Genomic DNA, 23,297 nt, shown 5'->3' on the forward strand with positions numbered 1-23,297 from the left:
ATGCTAAACACTTTGTTCAATAATTAAACTATCATGAAAGCATAAGTAGCCTATTCATGTTGCCAATGCTAATATTTATTTTACTTAATGCAGCTTATTTTCACTGTTGCAAACTTTATACTCCACAGTCAGACAGATAGGCCTATTAGTCCAGCAGTCAGCAGATAGGTGAAATACACTCAACAAAAATATAAACGCAACACTTTTGTTTTTGCTCCCATTTTTCATGAGATGGACTTAAAGATCTAAAATTAATTCCAGATACAAAATTGTACCATTTCTCTCAAACATTGTTCACAAATCTGTCTAAATGTGTGATAGTGAGCACTTCTGCTTTGCTGAGATAATCCATCCCACCTCACAGGTGTGCCACATCAAGATGCTGATCTGACATCATGATTAGTGCACAGGTGTGCCTTAGACTGTCCACAATAAAAGGCCACTCTGAAATGTGCATTTTTTTTGCTTTATTGGGGGTCTGGGGACTCAGAACCAGTCAGTATCTGGTGTGACCACCATTTGCCTCATGCAGTGCAACACATCTTCTTCGCATAGAGTTGATCAGATTGTCAATTGTGGCCTGTGGAATGTTGGTCCACTCCTCTTCAATGGCTATGCGAAGTTGCTGGAGACGGCTTATGGTGGAGAAATGAACATTCAATGCACGAGCAACAGATCTGGTTGACATTCCTGCTGTCAGCATGCCAATTGCACGCTCCCTCAATGCTTGTGGCATCTGTGGCATTTTGCTGTGAGACAAAACTGCACATTTCAGGGTGGCCTTTTATTGTGGACAGTCTAAGGCACACCTGTGCACTAATCATGATGTCAGATCAGCATCTTGATGTGGCACACCTGTGAGGTGGGATGAATTATCTCAGCAAAGCAGAAGTGCTCACTATCACACATTTAGACAGATTTGTTAACAATGTTTGAGAGAAATGGTACAATTGTGTATCTGGAATGAATTTTAGATCTTTAAGTCCATCTCATGAAAAATGGGAGCAAAAACAAAAGTGTTGTGTTTATATTTGTGTTGAGTGTATATAGGCCAACTGAGTGAGAACAAATCTATTGAAATTACAAATACTGGAATTATCCTGGGTTTATGGCTCACATTTAAATTAATTTGGAACAAATATAGGCCTGTGGAATAGACTTAAATCGTCGATGCTACAATGAAGCAATACGCAGGAATACAAACAATAGAAACGGGCAAAGAAGGAGCGGGATGAAGAAATATAAAATGCGTCACATCACTCGGCAAAATATCAAAGGATGCCGACAGGACGGAGCTAGCAAACAACTGCCTAAGTAGTTAAATGTATTAGATTGAATGGAAAACACTCCAACAAATTAATATAAAAAGCTGAACCGATATTATAACATGCAAATTCTGAAACTCTATCCACACGAACGCATATCTGGAGGAAGTGATACTGTAATATAACTCTTTTCATCCGCTATATTGTCGCCGGTAGATAAAGGTAATGTCTCAGTTTAACCACAAAAGGTATGTAGCATAGGCCTACAACAGGCTTTCTAAGATGAGGTAGGCCTACACAATGTTAAATAAAATTGATATATAGAAAATATTATTAGAATATTTTGTATCTATTTTCCAAATAATATGTCCTACATAATGTTGTTTTAGGCTATACTATTTATGTTTTTTTGTGGTTATGGGAAATAATAGCCTACAATAGCCTGTCATAGCACACATAGTCTACTATAGCTAAATTATAATAATGATGCTATAACGTTTTTTTATTATTATTATAAATGGACTTTTTCAGTCTTTTCTGTATGTAGCCTTACAGGTTTAGAAAACCATTTTTGACATTGTTGGATTATAGGCTTAACTCATTGATTAATGTGCTCTGCTGCTGTTAACGCTGTATAGACTGTTTAATCCTTAATACTGATGTTTAGACAATCCACCCTCAAGATATGTTTTCTCTTTGTCTTGTTGTTTTAATTGGTGTTACTGTATTGTGTGCATGTCTTTATTTTTTTAAAGGAACTTTAGATAAAGTTTTTTTTAATTAAAAAAATAAATAGCAAAGAAATAGACTGCAGCTAAGTTTAATATATGAAATGAATGTGGGTCATTTTTGACCCATGTTGTGCATGAGAGGGGGTATGCATAGCTTGTTTATCAATGAGAAAAATCACTTTAGGGTTATGTTGTGACATAGGACTCTTGTCAAATTGGGGTAGATTGATTTGCTTGTGTTTTGACTATTAACGTGTGTTCTTTGGAGTGCATTGAGCTCTCATGTTCACAGTAAAACATTCACCTGATTTGTCGGCGACATGCAATGATGCACGCCAAAAAGAAGAAGAATGAAGATTTCCCCGAGACTGACACTAGATGTCATTATTGTATATTTGCTGGATACTACAGTTTGAACTTGCAGAAAGTTGCATGTTGCGGGTTGAAATGCCGGTCACCTGATAATGGCTTGTAGGTTTCAGTGGACATGCCCTTTGCATATCTGGGAAATGGAAAACAGTGCATTCCACTAAAGACCCTCCGAAATCATCAAATCAACCCAAAGATATTCTTTTATGCCAGAATTATGTCATGGAACTCAACTGGATGCAGCTCACCAACCCTTTTACACCATAGGCTAGGCCAATGTCCCGTTTTAGCATCAAATGTGCCATGCAGGGCATCATTCCTCTCAATAAGGCCCATGGATTAATTATTACATGCGCATTGGCCACATAGCAGGCCAATCAAAACGGCTTTATTGAGATGAATATCATCACGTGCATTTTTCACAATGGAATTATAAAACGCTTTCTTGTCATCTGGAGGCTGTAATCGTCTGGAATTTGCCAGAGATCGCACTACATCAGCAGGTTATATGGTTTCATTGGTTCTGGGGTCTAGAACTACTTTGAAAACGTTGTAAAAGTAAGACGAATACAGCTCATTGTAAACAGTGTTGATGCAAAACATATCTCGGAGATTATTTAAATGTCTGTTCGTTTTCGGTTTCGCAGGGCGCCCTCCGCCCACCTTCTGTACTTCTCCTTTCCACAGAGGCGTGCTGCGCTTTTACGCGCGACTTCAGTGACACCTTGGAGGAGCGCACAGTACCATGAAGAACCTCGCCATATGAGCGGTTTACTGCCACCGCTGCAAGAAGATGGTCCTGTTGCCTGGTCTGTTGTTTTTTCTTATGGGAGAACCTGCTCGGTGCATGGCGAGCGATGGAGACTTTAAATTGAATGGAGACATCCGCCACTACGCCGTGGCCAACGGCACTGTTTACATCGCAACAGAAGAAATGCTGTACCAGCTGAGCCACGACCTGACTCTTGTCCATAGTCTGAGCCAGAGGGGAATCCTGATCGATAGCGACCCGAAGTTTCGCCGGGTTTCTGAGACCAATGAGATAAACGCAACTTTCAGAGTCAACATATTGGTGCCGTTGGTTGAGGATGACGCTCTTATCAGCTGCGGGGTGATCAAGTGCGGTTACTGCGAGGTGCTGGACCTGAAGAACATTTCCAATGTGCGGTACTATGAACACGTCCAGGTGGGACCCTTAAACCACAGCAAAGCGTCAATCGGCTTCCGGGTAAATGTAGAGAAGAATAGTCCGACCCAGACCGAGACTTACATTATGGCAGCCATACAGCAAAACAACGATTCCATAAAGTCCAAGTCCATCTGCCCTGAAATAAATACTGTGCAACTTTATGATACGAATAATAATCAAGAAGGAGGCATATTTTCCATTATTGACCAATACAAAACACCTCAAATCGACATGAGAAACTATGGGGACTTTAGGGAGTTTGTGGATGGATTTCAGATCAATTTAACCATTTATCTTTTCTCCAACCTGCCCTCGAAGGACAACAGCAACAAAGTCCGTCTCCTTTGGTTTGAAGGGAAATATGGCAAATTGCAGACTCTGGAGTCGCTGCGGGGCGCGACTCTCCGTATCTCTGATGATGCTACAGACAGGCGCAGCAGACTCCTGGCCTCCTCGGTGATCCCGGGCGGCCTGCCGGTTCTCTGGAGCGGCGTGTTTAGTCTGGACGGAGGACAGACGAACACCGTGCTGGCCGTGTTTGACATCAGCCCTGATCTCACCGTAGAGGCCGATAAGGATCCAGACTTCTGTAGTAGTGGTAGTGTCTGTGACCAAAAACAACTAACGGTGGTGGGTTGGCCGCGTAGGCCTATTATGGATAGTTTTTAAGATATCGCATAGCCTACCTGTTCTCAGACATTTATACAATTAGCCTTTGAAACCAAAAGTAATAAGTTATTTCGACTTTGCTAGTGACAGCATATTCGAGGGAGGAACTGGGTAATGCTGAAGCTTCTATTGCACAATAATATTATATATTGTGTATATAGTGTTTATATTGCACTATACTTGCTAATTTAACCCACTGGTTCAGTTCATCATGTTGTTACTAGCAAAGTGTAGCCTACTGTAGCTTAAGTCATTGGGTATGATACAGACTTGATTCAAACAATGAATAATATTGAATCTGATGTGTGCCCACATGAATGATAATGTATGTAGCTGATACTATCTACAACATAAGCACCTCACAATCATGTGCCTGACTTTAAGTGCACTTGATCACCCAGCCTCAATGCTTCAAAGCTAATCTGATGCTCATTGTGTTTGTGTCTCTCAGCCAAAGACACTGAAGCCAAAGACGGTGCTGTTCAGGCAGAACTACATGACCTCTGTGCTGGCAGTGAGACAGAAGGCCTGGATGGTTTTCTTCATTGGGACAAGAGATGGTCAGCTCATTAAGGTGTGTATAAGAAGTGATATACACCTTGTAAAATAGAATGTCAAAGAATAATAGTATTTCTTTCTCCTGAACAAGTGTTTATTCAATGATGAAGCATGCCATTCTAGAGGCGGAAACCTGCTCCAAAATCCTTCATTCCAATTTTGAATTAGAACCACGATGTGATTTTGTTTTTTACTTTCATAAGTGCAGAAGGGCAGGCAACAGCGAATCTACAGTCCAGTCTGGACTTTCCTTGTGAAAAACAATGTCAAATTCTTTGCACTACTTTTGTTTATTACCGACCAGCTTCCTGTCACCTCCGTCTTTATTTCCTCTGCCATGCCCATCACTGTCTTCTTATCGTCTCCTTGATACAATTATACAAATATTCTACACACACTCCCTCACATGATAAAATAATTTAACCAAAGTCTTGGAAAAAGCCACAGTATCCCTCCGCTAGACACAATAGGCTCCTTCATGCCCAGTTTACTCTCACAAGTGTATTCCTTACAGCTCTGCTGCTGAGGTCTTAACACAGAACAAAAAATAAATGCTTTTCTCTGAACTCACTGGCAACACATTGCGGATGAACAGGTAATAGCTCGTAGAAAATACATATGTTCCAAAAAGGACCAGCAACTTGTGAGTGGAGCAGGTCTAACCATTCCATCTAAATGTACTTGTCAGAAAGCTAATTATTGATCCCAATAACATACCCACCTTAGCACTTTCTTGTCATAGTTCAACAGAAGCATGGCACAATGCATTCACTCTGAGAGGGCTGGCAGAGTAAAAGGCAGTTTTACTTTAAATAAAGGGAGTGGTCGATAAATAGGTTGGCACTCAGAATAAGCAAACTGTTCCATGAGGGTCTGAGCAGAAGGGAAGGCACTGAGGAAAGATGCAAGTAAAACACACATAGAAAAGACAACAGACTCAAGAAGGCAAACACAGCTGCAATTATACAACAGTAATAAGGCTGACTTAAGGCTGTCCTCCATATACATTGGGGCTGATTTAAGACATTGGGTTCAACAGTGCAGACAGGGGAGAAGTCAGGTGTATGGTCAGGTTATCTTCAGAGGAGAGAAGTTCCAGAACAGACTCGGAGGGTGAAGAAGCGGACACTGTATACATCATGTCATTCCTGCTTGAACATTTACTGTATTTTGAGAAGCACAAAATACAGTTGCATCATATCCTGCATTCTGGTAAATGGTGAATTGATTCATCAAAGTGGAATTGTCATGATGTGGAAATAGTGACAGAAACTCAACAGAAAACATCAGCATGAATCTGGTGTGAACATGTAGCAGAGGACGACATCCCCATTACGACTGAAAGTCAGCAGTGGACCAAGGTTTTCCTCCAAAACCTTAATGGTAGGAGTCATTAGCTAGTGGCTTGACCTATAAGAGATGCCTTGCCACAGACATACCAGGAAATGCAACCCTACCTCTACAGAATCCCCACAGCCATTGATTGCTGCAGCAAAAACAATTCCCATTACATTGTCCTTACCGGTCATGTCTAATATACAGGTACATAACACTCTTACATTATATTTTAAAGAGTTAGGGTTAGTTATATGCCAATTATGTCCTTAAAGGAATTTTTAAATTATTTTGCTGGCCACGTAACACTTAAGTGCAGGTCACTGTGAAACGCATGCGATCGATGACGTTAATTATGAAGCCTAGCATCTAGTCATAAAAGCTTTGTTCATGTGAGCCAAGGCAACTTCAAAATTCAAATTAGCAGCGCAAGTTCCCAACTTAAGTTAAGTTAAGCCTGCTGCCCTTCCAAAACAAATGGATAAAAAAACAATTTGTTGGTTAAGATTGATATCTATCAGCAGAGCAGCTATGTCTCTGACAAACATAACACTGCTTCACTCTTGTTGTCAGCTTGCTGTGGACAAGAACTATCACACCACCTGTCCCAGGGTGCTCTACAGGGCCAATGACGACCGCCAAGTGTTCCCCAAAATACATCTGGACCAAGTGGATGGTAAACACGTGTATGTGCCACTTAGAAACCAGGTAGGTGCATTGTGCATGTTTTCTTTGTAAAGCTTTGGCGAATACTTGGAGACGTTGAATGTTTAAAATTGTACAGATTTTCTTTGTTAACATAATGTCATGTCAAAGGTGCTCTGAGGAACTTTCAGTTTGTATTAATTCTTGCGACCCCTTTGGACAGAAGTGCTAGTGATTTTACAATGCCATATGTTGTTCCTGGGTATACCAATGACAAAGGCATTAAGAAATCATATATAAATGAGCATTCTTTGCACTGATTGTCTGATTTGCTGTTACATGTCATTTATGATCATCAGAGGAAAAATGAGACTGTTCCCCTTAGCACCTTTAATGTGTATTAATGCGTGTTAATATGCGTTTTTGTTTTGTTTTAGATGAAGCGTTTACCTGTGTCAAATTGTGGCACACACACAACTTTGGAGGAGTGTTGGTCAGCACAGGATCCATACTGTGTCTGGTGCAGCACTGGAAGGTCAGAGAAACAACATTTGCAGTTGACGTCTTATATTTGTAAACCTGGTTAAAAAAGCATTTTCTCCTACTAGTTGCACATTTGAAGATGACTGCCAAAGTTCGGACTGGTTGTCCATTCCTGGTGATTCTCAACAGAAAATGGTTTCCTTCAATGTTGTAAAGGACAGTAGTGGCCAGGTAAAGAATACGTTCAAGTTTTTACCAATAGTCGGTTGTTGTGGCTGTCAGTTGTTTCTCTTTGACACTCTCATCACAACATTTCTCAGATCAAACTTCACATCCAGACACATCTGACTGTGGGCCAGAGGGCACAATCCAACTTCACCTGTCAATTCTCTGCAAGGTCCCGTGAGCTCTGTAGCAGGAAAAGCAGTCCTGCACAGTTCCCACAATGCACCTGCATCCTTACAAATAGCACACTTCCTGCTGAAGGTCAGTGACTTTTGACTTATATAATAATCCAGTGAATCTGACAATCATGGACATTTACAATGACAGAACAACATGTGTTATTCTAAATACATTATGAACTTTAAGACTCTGACATTGACTCTATTCATTTCACTCAACAGGCCTGCCTGTCACAGTCAGTATTACGGTCGGTTCGAAGAAATGGTTAGAACAACTGAAGCTATCCAACTGTGCTGACATCAGGGGACCACCAACCTCTCTCCTGTAAATCCACTACCGTTTCAAGAATTCAAAATAGATCATTTCTAACATAAGATAGAGCTGAAAAGTTTAAAAAATTGAAACTAACAAAAAGCCAGATGAATCAATGATTAGATTGTTTTCACTGATATAATATACCGCAGGTTTAATCATAGTTAAATTTGTTTTGGAAATATGAGTATGATGAACAAGTGTGTGCCGTGTGCATATAGAAGTGGGGTGTATCTCGCTAAGAGCCAAGTCCCAAATGGCATCAAAAATGTAAACCAAGTAGGGGAGAACGGGGTAAGTAGGCACACTTTTTACTCTAGTGAGAATTGCTTATCACCTAAACATCTTTCAATAGTCATTCCTACATTACATTGAAGCTTAAGGTGTTGGCTTGAAATGTGTACCCCTCACTTTTTCTATCTTATTGTAATAAAGAAGAAATTAATCATCAAAGACACCCTTACACATTGTGACAACCAACCCCATCAAGGGGTCGGTTGTCAAACACTATGGGGTTGTTTGTCACAATGTTATCTTAATGGGAATAATCTTAAAAAGAAGGCAAGCAAGTAGAACTAAATTTGAAAGTTTAATTGCATTGTCAAGTTGACAAATAGGCCTACATAACTTACTGTAGCCTTGGCAGCTGGTCTAGTTTGGGATGCACTGGGTTGTTTTGATTGTGTTGCCCTTTTTTCTTTTGCATGCTAGCTGCCTTTTCCTGCTCTATTCTTTCCTTCTCTGGGGTGTCAGTGAGGATACAGCTTGACAATTTCTTTCGTTATTGGGTTCCTTTTCTGGCTGCAGCCTTGAGATAACATGTGACAACCAACCCCCCAAAAAATGTGACGACCAACCCCAACTTGAATTTCTTGCTAGCATCAAGGCCAACAACCATCTGACAACTAATTAGCTTGCTAACCACAATCTAAACTATAGTTTACCCTTCACACTTTGTATGGGTAACAAGTGTTTTGTTATAAACCCATTGTGTAAAAGCCTAGAAGAAAAATACTGAGGTGCTAAATATTTTCAATTTGACATGAAAAACACAAACAGTTGTCTCACCTCAAATTCAGCAGTCTAACTCCAAGGAAGACTATGTAGGTGACCTCTGATCCCAATTCTGGATATTTACATACCAACATTTCACAGACAGCGCCTTCTGGTTCCGAGATATAACGATTGTGACAACCAACCCGTGTGACAAATTACCCCGTTCTCCCCTAGGTCCCGTTCCCATGCAGTTTTAATAGTTGAAAAACAAAATGGTTGCAATCCGACAACAGAGAGCAGCTGCTGTGAGGGAATACTTACAAAAGCCTTTTGTTTTTTCTTGGGCAGGAGTAAGTGGTGCACTCAAAATGGTAGGTAATGACACTGGACTGCACACAGTGGCCTTCATAGAACTCCAAACTAGAAATGAAGTATTCCAAATGAAAATGCATGCAAGTTGGACAAGCAACAGATGTTTGCAGCCCAGTACAATTTGGAGTTATGTTCGTATTCAAGTGTTATCCACAAAAAAAAGTTATTTTTTTTCTCTTCAGGTGTCGGCAGTGTATCGAGGCTGGGTGTGAATGGAGCAAAAACAGCTGTTCATGGGCATCTCAAGGAGTGGGGAATGTAATTATACATGCTCTATGTGTTTTTCTTACAACATACGATTCCAGACTTCATACATGTTGTACATTCATGCTAGGTTTCCAAGTTCTGCATTCTGAGATGCAACAGCACTGCATTCAATTTGAGATATGTTCAACATTGATAATAACACCAGAACTAGGGCTCTAAGATTCAGATATTTGTAACTACTAGTTAAAAAGAATGCAAGATAAACTGATGACTAAAACATTGTATTTTCACTAGAGGTGGGCATAGATTAATTTTTTTAATCTAGATTAATCTAGATTAATTTTGGAATTAATCTAGATTAATCTAGATTAAAATGGCTCATTTGAATTCATTCATAATATGTGTGTGCTCCCTAAATAATGACTCAAAGTAAGTCTTTGAGAATGTGTTTCTCAAGCCAGGTGGCGCATCAGACCAGGGGCTCATCTCCTGTGCAGGTGCACACCTAATGCATCAAGTTAACTTGCGTGCAGAAAGAGGATGTCACGGAACTCATGTCCGTTAGCTTTTCAATATAAGACTGTCAAAATAAAAGTCCCGCAAAACAATCGTTATTTTGGGGATTAACTTCTCCGCGTGAGAAATTTGAGTTGTTGGCTAGCGTGTGAGAGTGTGAGCTGGTTGATATGAGTGTGTCTCACGGCCAAAAGGGTGAGACTTGGCAGCTCTGTCAGTTGTCAAACAAAGCGGACGGACGTGGTCTCTATAGCAACGAGATCAGCTGAGCTATCACTGATAAAAAAAAAAATTGTTTCCATAATGATTTCCATAGCCTTAAGCCATAGGCTAGCCTACATGTTGTGTAATTCAGTGATTTTCAACCTTTAATGAGTCGAGGCTATGCATTGGCTTTGGCGATTTCCCTTGCCTCTTTTTTTTCTCTCCACACAAAGCTCTCCCATTGCACACACGCATGCCCCGGCCGCTTCCGAGAGCACAGACTGTTAGAACTCCTACAGTAAACCAATTCCGCATTGCACAAGGTGCAAACAACCTTGGTCTTGTCGAGGTTTCCATTGGGAAGCTTCTTAAAAATACATTTTCCCTGAAGCAAACCCGGCGGCTTCCTAGCTGCATCCATGTCAGCACGTTACGTTTGATGTGGTAGGCTACACAGGTGCGAAGTCGGACTCGTTCTGACTCGTGCACTACAGTGCAATTCGGCCAGGTATATCCGCGCTAAAATAAGAGGAACAAGAGATTAACGGCGATATTTTTTTTATCGCCGATAAGAGTCTGGCGTTAACGCAGCACGTTAACGCCGTTATCGGCCCACCACTAATTTTCACTTAGACTCATAAAATGTTTTGCTCTAGTCATGCACATTTTTTCAGTTGAGTTTGCTTGTAGGAATGTCTCTTGCGCTCAGAACTTAATAAATTGTTCTAATTTCTATTTAGTATTATTATATTAATCTATATGTCAAATAAATTGTCATACATTTTAGTTAATCCACTTACTTACTTATTTGCATGCCTAGCTTTAGCCAACCTGGTGAAAGCCTGGAAAAGAGGAAACATAACACTTAGCTTCAATACAAATTTACAGAAAGTGATACCTTTCTGCAACACCAAAACCATTTTATTCACCTGTTACCATGTAACCATTTCATGTGTCTTGTTGGTTGAGTTGACAATTGCAAAGAGAGAAACTTCACTATTGGGATCTCCTGGGCTCATTGGGCCTAGATGTTGCTGATCAGTAATAATTACACCCTGTGTTTGTTAGAGCAAAATATTTCATTATATTTTTATTACAAAAAAGTAGTTGGAATATACAGTGCTACTTGAAAGTGTGTGAACCTCTTGAGCCTTTTGGAATTTGGAACTGGTATTGCTAAAAATGAATTTATAATGGTTAAACTAAATAAAATTCCAAAAGTTTCAAGAGGTTCACATACTTTCAAGCAGCACTGTATCTCGGGATATATATATTTTTTTTTTGACTGTTTCCAGTTTTTATTAGCTAAACTATCGTTAGCCAAAATCCCTTTACAGTGAAAGTCATGTAAACCTGCTTAATGTTCTTCCTCTCACTTCCTCTAGCAGGGCAGTGTTTGCCAAATGATGGAGTCATGGGGGAACTTTTCTGTGAGTCTTAATTCTAACACAAAGTCTTCCCACTGATGCCAATTTGCACTCAGCAGAGCTTATGACTTTCAGTAGAAGTTAATGCATTAAACCTGATGACCTTTGTGTGTGTGTTGTACTGTCAGAGACCAGAGATCTCCTCCATCAGCCCCAGTGTGGTGTCTTTCTACGGCAGAAACCATGCTGTGTTGTCCGGTTATAACCTCAGGGACGTGACCAGAGTGAGGATTCAGGCTGACATGGACTGCAATCCACAAGAGTGAGTCACTTTACAAGGAACTAAGATTTTGCCTTGAATAACGATTCAAAGATAGCAATTATTTACAGGGAAATGCCACCCATATTTTGAAGGTGGAATCATTAAATATCTGCTCGTCATCTGCTACGTGTCCATACTTTGTGCGTTGAAAAATGAATCTGGTGTTAATACACAGCCTAGGCTCTGCAAATGGTATGTAAACAATGGATATGTTCAAAGGTGGCCCCCAGTAGCTAGCAACATGCCCGTTTACGGAGCCTAGGCTGCGGATTAACACTGGATTATTTTTCAGTGCACATACAGTACAGATGGGTAGCGGATGGGATAGGAGAAGATATTCACTGACTTTGAAAAAAAAGTACTGCAGTAGAATTATAAACTGGTCGAATATAAAACCATGTTGATTTGCTGCTACCAGGTTAACAGGTTCTGCATACTATAACGTGAGTATTGATCTCAGTGAGACTAACTGGTTGCTGTCTCCCACTGTGACATTCTGTGTGCTCTGCTCAGGTCTCCTGTATGGAACAACACTGGTGTCAATCTGACGTTTCATATAAACAAGACTGATAATAAAGGCGTGGTCAAAGTATGTGTTCTCCTACGAGATGGTAGTTGCCATGGCAGCGCTAAAATCGCCTACCAGTCATCACCAATTTGCACTAACATTGAGCCCAGCAGCACTTGGATCAGGTATGACTGATATGTTGCCATTTTTATACTGCCTAAACTGAAAATAATGTTTCAACAAACTAAAACTGGTTCACATTATGTTTTGGTAGAATGCTGCCATCGATAAATCATTACCATAACAAACTAAAAGAGCAGTGAAAACTTAAGTAGGTTATTTTGGGAACTGCCCCCAGTGCAGGAAACATGACAATGTTATAAGTGAGGAACAGTTGCAGGTTGAGGGTCATTTTATGGGGAAAGAAAACCACTTCCCCAAAGTAATGTCTTTCACCATATGAACACTTCTAGGGATGGGAATCGAGACCCGGTTCCTCTTCAGAACCGGTGCCGAGTCAACCAATTCCCTGGAATCGTTAACATGCCTGCTTAACGATTGCGCTTATCGGTTCCGCTTGTTGCAAATATGTCATGACTTGACACTCGCGCTGCTTTGTTTTGGTTCAGAACGCAGCAAACATGGCGTTGAGACAGAATCTCTCTAAATGTTGGTTGTTTTTCACTTGAAAAGTGAACTACCGAACACAGGTTTTTTTTTGTGTTACCTACTACATAGGGTTTTTTTTTGTGCTACCTAACACATAGGGTTTTTTTTTGTGCTAGCTAACACAGGTTTTTTTTTTGTGCTACCTAACACATAGGTTTTTTTTTGTGCTACCTAACACATAGGGTTTTTTTTGTGTTACCTACTACATAGGGGTTTTTTTTGTGTTACCTACTACATAGGTTTTATTTTGTGCTACCTAACACATAGGTTTTTTTTTTGTGCTACCTAACACATAGGGTTTTTTTTGTGTTACCTACTACATAGGGTTTTTTTTTGTGCTACCTAACACATAGGGGTTTTTTTTGTGCTACCTACTACATAGGTTTTTTTTTGTGCTACCTATGTGTTAGGTAGCACAAAAAAACCCTATGTAGTAGGTAACACAAAAAAAACCCAATGTAGTAGGTAACACAAAAAAAAACCCTATGTGTTAGGTAGCACAAAAAAAAACCTATGTGTTAGGTAGCACAAAAAAAAACCTATGTAGTAGGTAACACAAAAAAAAACCCTATGTGTTAGGTAGCACCAAAAAAAACCTATGTGTTAGGTAGCACAAAAAAAAACCTGTGTTAGCTAGCACAAAAAAAACCCCTATGTAGTAGGTAACACAAAAAAAACCCTATGTGTTAGGTAGCACAAAAAAAAACCCTATGTGTTAGGTAGCACAAAAAAAACCTATGTAGTAGGTAACACAAAAAAAAACCCTATGTAGTAGGTAACACAAAAAAAAAACCTATGTGTTAGGTAGCACAAAAAAAAACCCTATGTAGTAGGTAACACATATCTATGTAGTAGGTATGTAGTAGCTACTACAATTTTGTGTACCTTATTGTAAAGTGTTACCAAAAAAAGACTTGGATTACTTGAGGAGCGACCGATGTGCAAATGTGTCTGATGACGGGCCGTTATATTAATAATAAACAGCGAGCTTCACATTAGAACAGCATGTACATAAAATATCTCGTATCCTTCCTGAGAGGGCATACATGATATTTTTTCTGCAAACAAATGGTTAATTTGCCAAAGTTGATAGTTGGTCTTATCTTTACAGAAGACTTCTTTGTATTTTTTATGTCAGTTGAATTTTGTTTCAAGTTGAATGCAAATGAGCACAGTTAATATTACAAAAGGCACAAGCTCTTCCTTAACTGTTAAATTCAGTCTGTGTTTTTAGTTTTTAGGGAACATAATGGCATTTGGGCTTAAAAAGGCAAACTTTTTTTTTTGTCCGGACCAATTAATGTGAAAATTGACAATTTCCTAATCCTAAAGTACTCTTGATAATTTTTGCACACACTAGACACACTTCTGATCAGATATTTAAGCAGGTTAATACAAATAAACACATTTGTACTTATTTTCTCACACAATGAGAATCGATAAGAGAATCGATAAGCAGAATCGGAATCAGAATCGTTAAATTCTTATCAATTCCCATCCCTAAACACTTCCCTTTTTAGTTGCAGCAACTGAAGGATCATTCCTGATGCTTTTTAAGACCTTCTTAGCTTTACTAAATGGATGATCTTTTACTGCTGCCCCAGGCCAAAATGGCTTATTTCAATGTTTTATAGATTTCCCAAACGTTTGTCTTTGTTAGATACACTTATTTGAATGTACTTCGATGTCTTTAGTTTGACAGTCATCAGTGGCGTGCACAGACATTTTGGGGGGCAGGTGCTCAGTGCAAAAAAAGGGCACAATATATTCTATCGATGAATGACCAAATCATTTTAAGGGTACTTGTACAAAACCCCCCCTGGCCTAATGACTTTTAATACCCGGCCACACATAGGCCCTCATTTATCAAACTTGCGTGGAAACTGGTGCAGATTCTGGCGCAAATACCTCCCTACGCCAGGTATCGCGTGGGATTTATCAAACAGTCGTATCTCGCCAATCTCGGCGTACGCCACGCAATTATTGATAAATGCAGCGGCTGAAAACAATCGTACCACGCCCCTATATTTTCTCAGTTTAGAGGCCTCGCCCAAAGGTTTTGCGACATGGATATGCGCAATACGGCACTTCCCTGAAGTAGAAATTGACAGAATAACAGCGAAAGTAGAAAAAAAAGAGTTTCATTTCGGAGCATTAGCCTACAAGCAGCATCAAATAACGACAGAAGGCAGCAGTTAGGAAGGAAATAACTGCTGCGGTCAACAGCGTTGGTGTTGACTCAAAATCGCCACTAAAAAAAGCGTGTTGCTGTTCTGAAATGCAACCAACTGGGGGTGCGGGGCTGCGGGCATAATATAAGTGGTGGAGGAGAAAAAGACGCACCAACTGTCCGATAATGGTCCCCATAAAATAAATACAGGTCTGCAGAGATTTGAATGATTAGAATGTATTGGCCCTTTTAGATAGCACTACTCAAAAGGGTTTTAAAAACTAAAAATAACACATTTAGCGTTTTACTGTATGACAGCATGCGCTTGGCACGAGTGGTCAGCCCGGCCGTCAGCTGCACAAGCCGACATGGCAACGATCAGCTGTGAGAGCGCCCACTGTCCTGCTGAGCTGCTCCACCAGCAGATCGGAAAAACGTGCCGGTTAAGGTGGAAATAAATCGCTCGCTTTAGCATCAATGACACATTAAAAGAGGAACTAACATCTACAAAGTGCGTCAAATAAATAAAATGTTAAGCTGATTGTTGTGCCGTGTATTTTTTTGTATCATAAAGAGCAGTGTAGGCCTACTACATATTTAATACTTAGGCTAACATTTTGAATGAATGCAGCCCCCGTGCCTCAGTGTCCCCCCAGCTGCTCCAAAACGGAGACAACTGCCCTTACGTGTGCGCACTATTGAATCAGCTCTCCTACTCAGTTGCACACCATAAGCTGCTCATTTTTAAGTGATTAATATCTTTATTTCGGTCTTATTTGCACTGCCTTTGTATTATCTTCTAATAATTGTCCAACAAAGTCATCGGCTACCCGGCACAGCCTGCACTGCGAGTCTAAGCTGTTTTCAAATTTGCGTACACGAGCTGAGAGCTAGCGTGGGATTTGAGCGTACCCTACGCTCACGTCCATATTGATAAATGCCGAGATTTGCGTTGAGATGTACGTACACCCATTTTTCTGGTCTACGCAAGATTGATAAATGAGGGCCATAGAGTGTTTCTCAAAGGAATCTGGGAGACTGTGTTTGGGACCCTGGACCTTCTAGGGGTGTCCGGATGCTCCCCCGGAAGAAAGATTTGAACCTTTTAAAGTAAAATTCATCAATCTGGTGCACTTTGAGAAGAAAGCTAAGGCTAAATCACCAATGTCAATGTGGGCTATTTAGTACTATTTTCTGGAATAATTTGGAGACACAGAATTACCAAAAAGCAGAAAGAAAAAAATTATGTTTGAAAAAAAAACAGTCAGTTTCGGATTTTTTTAAATAATCCCTTATCCCGAATTCTGTTTTTGAAGTCTTCGTTAGGCCCCTGATCTCCGTACTAATAATATCCTATTAAGGTAAATACAAGATTACTGCAAGTCTTGTAACATAGAAATAACTTATGGTTGGGACAAAATAATATAATTAGCTTATATAGCTTCATGACTGATTTAGTACCACCAACCCACTTACTTTGCGTAGTTAAAATAAAATGTGTGGACAGCTTTTAAGATATTTCAATAACATTTGAGGAACAGCTCAACATTCAAATCTGAGCTTTAAAAGGCCCTGAACAGTTAACATGACTGTATTGCGCATTCTCAACTAGAGGGTTTGTTTTGATTCCACGGCAGACAGTAGCGAGTAGCGACCATTGTAGAAAAGGCCCCAACGTTCATAAATTACAGTGTTGTTATTTCTTACAGTGTGTTAAAATGTGTTTTGTTCAGTGTGGATAGCAGTCAGTTAGGGCCGTGACGTCAGTCGGCCAGAGAGCCTGTTTAGTTTCCGTTCTCTTCTCCCTCGGTCAGATGTGTGAGCGTTGCCGCAGTAAGCGATCATTCCACATGGAAACGTGTTTATCTGAGTTTAAATGTGAATCACCCGTGTGTGAGTATGTAGGCCTACATGCAGTCCCGATCGCTGTTATAATATAGTTTGCATGCGATTCGCGGGTCGCAACAGCTGTTGTAACGTCTCCTCACGAGCGGAGTTTAAACCTTTGTTCTTTTCCCGCGATCTATATGCGACTGTGCCTGTGAAAGAAGGAAAATAAAGAGCGGATAAAACCCTACTCCTCTCCTAGTCTCATGCTTATTATAGTCTGACGCCTTTGGCCATAAGTGGTATTCTGGCCGACAACTCTGAAGTGAAACCAGTGATACAAGCATGGAACGAGGGTGTGGGGGCATTGGAGGGAGGCGGGATGGTATAGTGCTGTAATTCTCAATTGCAGGATCGGTAAGAGTCCCTTTAATCAGGCACACTCACACTAGCCAGGGGCTTGCATGCCGAAAGGCAAATGTTTTCGACCATGCTCATGGATCTCAGTTTTACAGAATAATAGTTGTATGTAGCCTACAAGTCGCACCTTCATTTGTTTAAGTAAATAAAGTAAGCTTTTAAACGCTGAAGAACGAGTGGACATTCAAAGTTTCAACTGTAGGCTATAGGCACGCGTCACACACCTAACGACATGCAGCCTAGTGGCTAATGGGGAGCCGCTACAATATGAATAAGACTGCTTGGTTACATTACAACAAGGCACAAGGCTACTTTTTCTGCAGGCAATTGGGAATTGCCTGTTTGTCATTTAGCAAATAAATTACTGCAAGTGAAGTGTTAATTATATAGCCTAAAGTAAACCTAAACAACACTAAATATTCATCGTACTGATCGATTCACATGCTGTACCAATGACAAACTCCGCCGACATTAGTTGTGTTCATCACGTCATATCTATTATTGTTTTGGGCTAGCTTGTTAAGCAGGACAGTCGGCTAATTTATGCTCAGCTGTGTGGCGCTGCATGATAGAGGCTACTTTATAACAGAGACAAATAAATGCAAGTTATAGCTTGGCAACTGAGGCTTAGGGGGCACACAATACACTCTTGACTCCATTCATGTATGTGTTACCTCGCTGGTGGGGCAGGGCAGGCCGGGGAGTAGGTGTGTGTGTGCAGCAGCAGCTGTGAACTGCTGCGGCAATGCCAACGCGCCTCCGTTTGTGTCCACAGGAAGTGTGTGCGGAGGAGGAGGAGGGGGGGCATATTTATTGGGGCATTATTGTCAAACGTTTTTAATCGTTGAGCACTTATAGATGATAATGTCGGCATGGGCCACATACACTGTAAAAAAAAATATATTTTTATTTTTTTTCAAAAGGGCACTTGATTGGGCCAGGGGAAAAGGGCAGGTGCTTCAGCACCACTTCAGGTCTACCTGTGCACGCCACTGCCAGTCATAATGTAGTGAACATTAAAGCTTTGGAGGGACACAACAAGATTTATATGTTGGTCATCCTTAAAAATCCTTAACATATAGAAATGTGGTAGACATATAGGTGTGTCTTTTTCATCATTTTAGGATATCATTGTAAGAAAACGCTTTTCCTAGATTCCAATCTGTATTCCATTTCTTCTCCTCTGATTGGATGCTGCCCTGTGTCCTGTAGTGGGAAGAGGAACATCACACTCATTGGATCTCACCTGGAGTTTGTGGAAGGGGTTGTACATAACCACGCCCATCAGGAAGTCAGACCTCCCAGAAACAAACACTATCAGGTGGGTTCATCGACACGCACAGTGTCCAACTGTATTAAATGCCAAAATATAGTATCATCATCCCATGTAATCCTTTAGCATTATCTTGTGTAATGGTTAATATGTTGATTACATTATATTACATTATACTTACCCTACTTGCATTTTAAACACATGTACAAACATTCAGAGTGAAGCATGTCATTTATTATGTCCCACCATGTTAAGATTAAATGTTATATAATAATATTATATGAGTGGCCTAAGTTGTGCCACTTTTTACTCAAAGTGACTTTAAAGTGAGGCTTTGACAGTAAAGTCTCCAACTCAAATGTGTACATATATTTCAGGGTGTTGTGCATCCCTGGCAATAAAAACTTTGGATCTGGAATAAACTGTTGAAGAAATATAGCTTTCGGGAAAAAAAGTTGTCTTGTGGTGTAAGTTGTGCCACAAGAGAGAATACCATGGGGTAAATTGTGCCAATGATATATATCTCATAAACTGTAATGCAAGACAAATCCATTAGACAATCACTTATTTAAGGTTTATTTAAAGTAAATATTTTACAAAGATTGAAGGACAATTTTCTTAAACAAGGCCTAGCAGATCTAATGGTTTTACCTGCAAAGCTCACAATGACAAAGTCACCATCATCATCTTTCTGGCCATCTGAACTCTCATCAGTAGTGTCGTTAAGTGAAATGGAGATGTCAGTCTCTTCTGAGCTACTGTAGACAATCACTTTATTTTGGTGACCAGCGTATACAGCCATTCCAATGGCACAACTCTCAGAAATGTACTTTGCACTAGCTGCTCCGCCCTTGTAGAACCAACTGCCACCTGGCATATGCGATTCCCCCTCCATTTCTGCCTTTAAATCAAGGCTCAAAACCCATCTGTACACCCTGGTTTTTCCTCCCCATTAACTATCTTAATAGTTAATGGGGAGGAAATAGCTAGGCACTACTATCTTTGTTTATATGTGGACGTCTGGGCTTTATGTCTTTTATTTTGGTTATTGTTATTTAACCTTCATTTTTTACCTACTGAATGCACTATGTAAATCACTTTGGACAGTGCAAACTGTTATAAATGTGCTTTTATAAATACATTTTACTTACTTACTTACTTATAACTCACCTAGGTCCTCTGGCACAAATCATCCCATCCCCAGAATTTTGGATAATAAGTATGATGCAGCAGTTTAGGGCTGACATCGTGATAACTGTATAGACTCAAAGTGTAGCATACTAAAGCACTAAAACATGTGTCAAATGTTTTCAAACTTGTCTATAATTGTTCAGACACAGTAATCAAAAAACCTTTATCATGGAAATTTTACTTTGAAAGGCAAAAAACAGTATTTTTAGCTTAAATGTGCTTATATCTTATTCTATGTTTCTCCCTTCTTTACAGGATGAGTTAAATGGATGGCTCTTCTTAAATATGTGGTCACATTACCAATTTCTTCTATGGTTTTCTAGAAACAAGGGGTGGCACAACTTCCCCACCGGCACAACTTAGGCCACTCTCCCCTACTACTTCTAATTCTACGTTTTCTTCTTTGACACCACATTTTTGCTAGTTATGTTGTAGTTGTATTAGCATATGTTGTAATAATATAACAACCAGTGTCATATAGTTCCCTTGTATTATGCAATATATTCCACATGTTGCATCACCTTGCCTTGTTTACTATGTCACCATGGCATGATATGCCATACGCAGGTTATATCATATTATTCTTTATTTAACACATCATTTTATTTTTCACATTCACCACAGAATCTCACCTATGACACACCTGCAGCTGAAACCACTTTTACAAGCAGTGTGTTTTTGAAAGTAGCCAACGAAACCTTGGCCTGCTCCACAACAATAACCTACTATCCAGACCCCGTGTTCACCAGCTTCACGTCCACGAGGACAGGGAACGATTTCCAGATCATCATAGAGGTGATGCATATAATTAATTTTTAGAATGCATGCACAAATCTAGGACAATGTCATTTCGATTTCCATGTGTGTGACTCACCTTGCATGTGTGTGTAATTGACAAAATAAAGACCTAACCTAACTTAACTTAACATCATGAATACAAGCAAAGGTCAGCATTTTGTTTCTGTTGTCGTTTAAGAAAGAGGCAGACAAACTGGAGATGACCATGGCAGAGTTGTCAGTGTGGGGCATTCATAAAGAAAAACAATACCCCTGCATCATGGAGGCCAAAGAAACCGATAACAAGACTGACTTCTTTATCTGTGAAATTCAAAACCCAGGCGACGCTACATTTCAGCGGTTAATGGTAAATATAAGCTGCAACAAGCTAGACAATGCTATAGTGAAATAAATGTTATTGTGATAATAGTTACATTTGTGCCTTGTAAATTCCTTTCAAATGGCGTGATTACTGCTCTTTTACAGATACTGTATGGAGACAAGAAAGTAGAACTACCTACTTCTTCTTTGAATGTGGCCCTCTTTTCTCTGCGTGTCTTTCTGCTGATAACTTGCATTATTGTTGGTGAGTACGTAACATAAGGTTTATCGATTGTATAATAGTTTTCTATTGTAGTTTGAGATTAAACTTGTCCGCTTGTTTTCCAGTGGTGGTGATTGTCTATCGAAGCAAACAGAAGAAGCTCACTGATCAAATGAACAACCATATGGAAGACCTGGAGATGGACATCAGGAATGACATTAGACAAGGTCAGTCCCAAACATTCACTATGCATCTGTAAGTCTAAAGCCCATATTGAGTATTGAGGTACTCTTTAGTAGTATCTTTCCTGGAAAACATTGGCTGTGATCAGCTCAGAATTCAGCTCAGTGGTGAAGCGATCTCGACTACCAAAGTCTGATCTATAATGAAAAGCTAGTATCCAAAGTTTATTAGTTATGTCCTATTAAACCCGTATTAACCAACTTGTAACACGATGCTTTAATTGTACATTATTTATTCCTAAAGAAGTCTCTCCTCTCACCACGGCTCCTGCAAGAGATGCGAACTCCGGCCTCTGCGGTTAAAAGCGCAGGATTTACCCTCAAGACTACCTGAGATTACTTCTAAATAAAGTACAATATTTCAAATATACCACCGTGTTCAGCGTTTTACTTCATCAGAACCCCTTCATCCTTATGATGATGCTTCAGAAAATCCTCCTCATTTTTCACGGAAGATATAATTCACAAGTTATTGCTATTAAGTTGTACGCAACTTAGTTTTGTAAACCACCCTTCCTAATAAATAGAACAGATATACTATTTTCAGAATTCAAACATCACGTTAAATGTGGGAAGGTATTATAACCTATTTTATTTTTAAAGATTAGGTGTATGAGATTATGTAATTGTAGTGTTGTCAGCTATGTAGGCTGTGCAAGGGTTACCAAACTTACGCTGTGTTCTCAACGGGGCGACACTCGTCCTGCTGAAAGAAACTCTATCTAGGTCCTTGGATTCTCAACATAAACTACGGTGACGGAGACTTGCGGAACGTTTTACTGGTTTTTATTCAAATTACATGATATTACACCATCATATAACAGAAAGACAGAAAAGGCAGAAGTTAGGTTATGTGCTTACATACTCCTCAAGTGAAGTATTTCTATTTCCCATTATATCTGTTGACTTGATCTCTTTTCTAAATTTTTGTAAATCTTGAAACGATAAAAGAGTATATGCATGCATGCCCAATAAGTATCGTCTAAAGCAGTGGTTCTCAACCGGTGGGGCGCGCCCCCGCGAGGGGGATGGGGGAAAAAAAAATAAATAAATTGTAATTTAAATTTTTTTCCTGATATGTAGCCTAGTTCAGAGATGATATGTATTTTTTTTCTTTCTTAACTTTTTTTGATAGGTAGTTGCCAAGTTCATCACACAAACACTCCAATCCACTGATGTGAGATCAGTTTGCAATTTTCAAGTACTGAATTAATGGTAGGACTGTGGCCACTAGAACTGGTCTCTGGTCAGCAAAGGTCTTGAAAACAGCATAAGTGTGCTTGTGACATGCGTGCCACCCATGCATGTGTATAGGCACGTGTCCCAGCAGATTTTTGAAATCTGAATAAAAAGATTAAAGTTTGTAGTTAGCAAGTGTAACATGTTCTTAGGGCAGAATTTCATAAATAAAGGTTTATTTTTTTAGCAAGATATTTGGTCAAAAGCTAGTGGTCATCCGTCCCTCTGTCCAGTTGTTAGGCATCTGGCTGCTAGCAAGTTATGTTGTCTTGCTAATTTTACTATTCATCTGAACTGAAATAAATATTGACTTTTTCTTTTATTATCTTCGCCAGAATGCACCAGAATGCTTAGATTACATGTTAAAAACACAAAGAAATCTTGTGGGGGGGATGCCCCCAGACCCCCCTTCATGGGTTTAGTTTTCTGACAAACATTACAATGGATACTAACATGATTTGGGCATTTGGGATTATAAATCATCTTTGAATT

General features: G+C 39.8%; 1 protein-coding gene across 1 annotated transcript; it reads left to right on the plus strand.

The window, feature by feature from the left end:
* Positions 1-2,905: 2,905 nt before the first annotated feature.
* On the plus strand, positions 2,906-21,932 carry LOC307268539 (plexin-C1-like). The gene is made up of 18 exons (XM_080051212.1): positions 2,906-2,923; positions 3,053-4,184; positions 4,675-4,797; positions 6,690-6,824; positions 7,199-7,296; positions 7,370-7,475; positions 7,565-7,730; positions 7,871-7,973; positions 9,512-9,587; positions 11,642-11,686; positions 11,812-11,945; positions 12,459-12,638; positions 18,752-18,860; positions 20,628-20,798; positions 20,980-21,147; positions 21,267-21,366; positions 21,450-21,551; positions 21,811-21,932. The coding sequence occupies exons 2-18, from the start codon at positions 3,159-3,161 to the stop codon at positions 21,867-21,869; spliced, it is 2,901 nt and encodes a 966-aa protein (XP_079907338.1). The 5' UTR covers positions 2,906-2,923; positions 3,053-3,158; the 3' UTR covers positions 21,870-21,932.
* Positions 21,933-23,297: the final 1,365 nt, after the last annotated feature.

Source organism: Ammodytes marinus (assembly GCF_949987685.1).
Source record: "Ammodytes marinus genome assembly, chromosome: 22".
In the NCBI taxonomy this organism is placed as follows: domain Eukaryota; kingdom Metazoa; phylum Chordata; class Actinopteri; order Uranoscopiformes; family Ammodytidae; genus Ammodytes; species Ammodytes marinus.

Excerpts from the sequence above, each read along its gene's own strand:
- LOC307268539 (XM_080051212.1), top strand. The coding sequence starts at position 3,159 with ATGGTCCTGTTGCCTGGTCTGTTGTTTTTTCTTATGGGAGAACCTGCT. Across the intron at positions 11,687-11,811 it reads AGTCATGGGGGAACTTTTCT|AGACCAGAGATCTCCTCCAT; the intron begins GTGAGTCTTAAT and ends TTGTACTGTCAG. Across the intron at positions 18,861-20,627 it reads CCAGAAACAAACACTATCAG|AATCTCACCTATGACACACC; the intron begins GTGGGTTCATCG and ends CATTCACCACAG.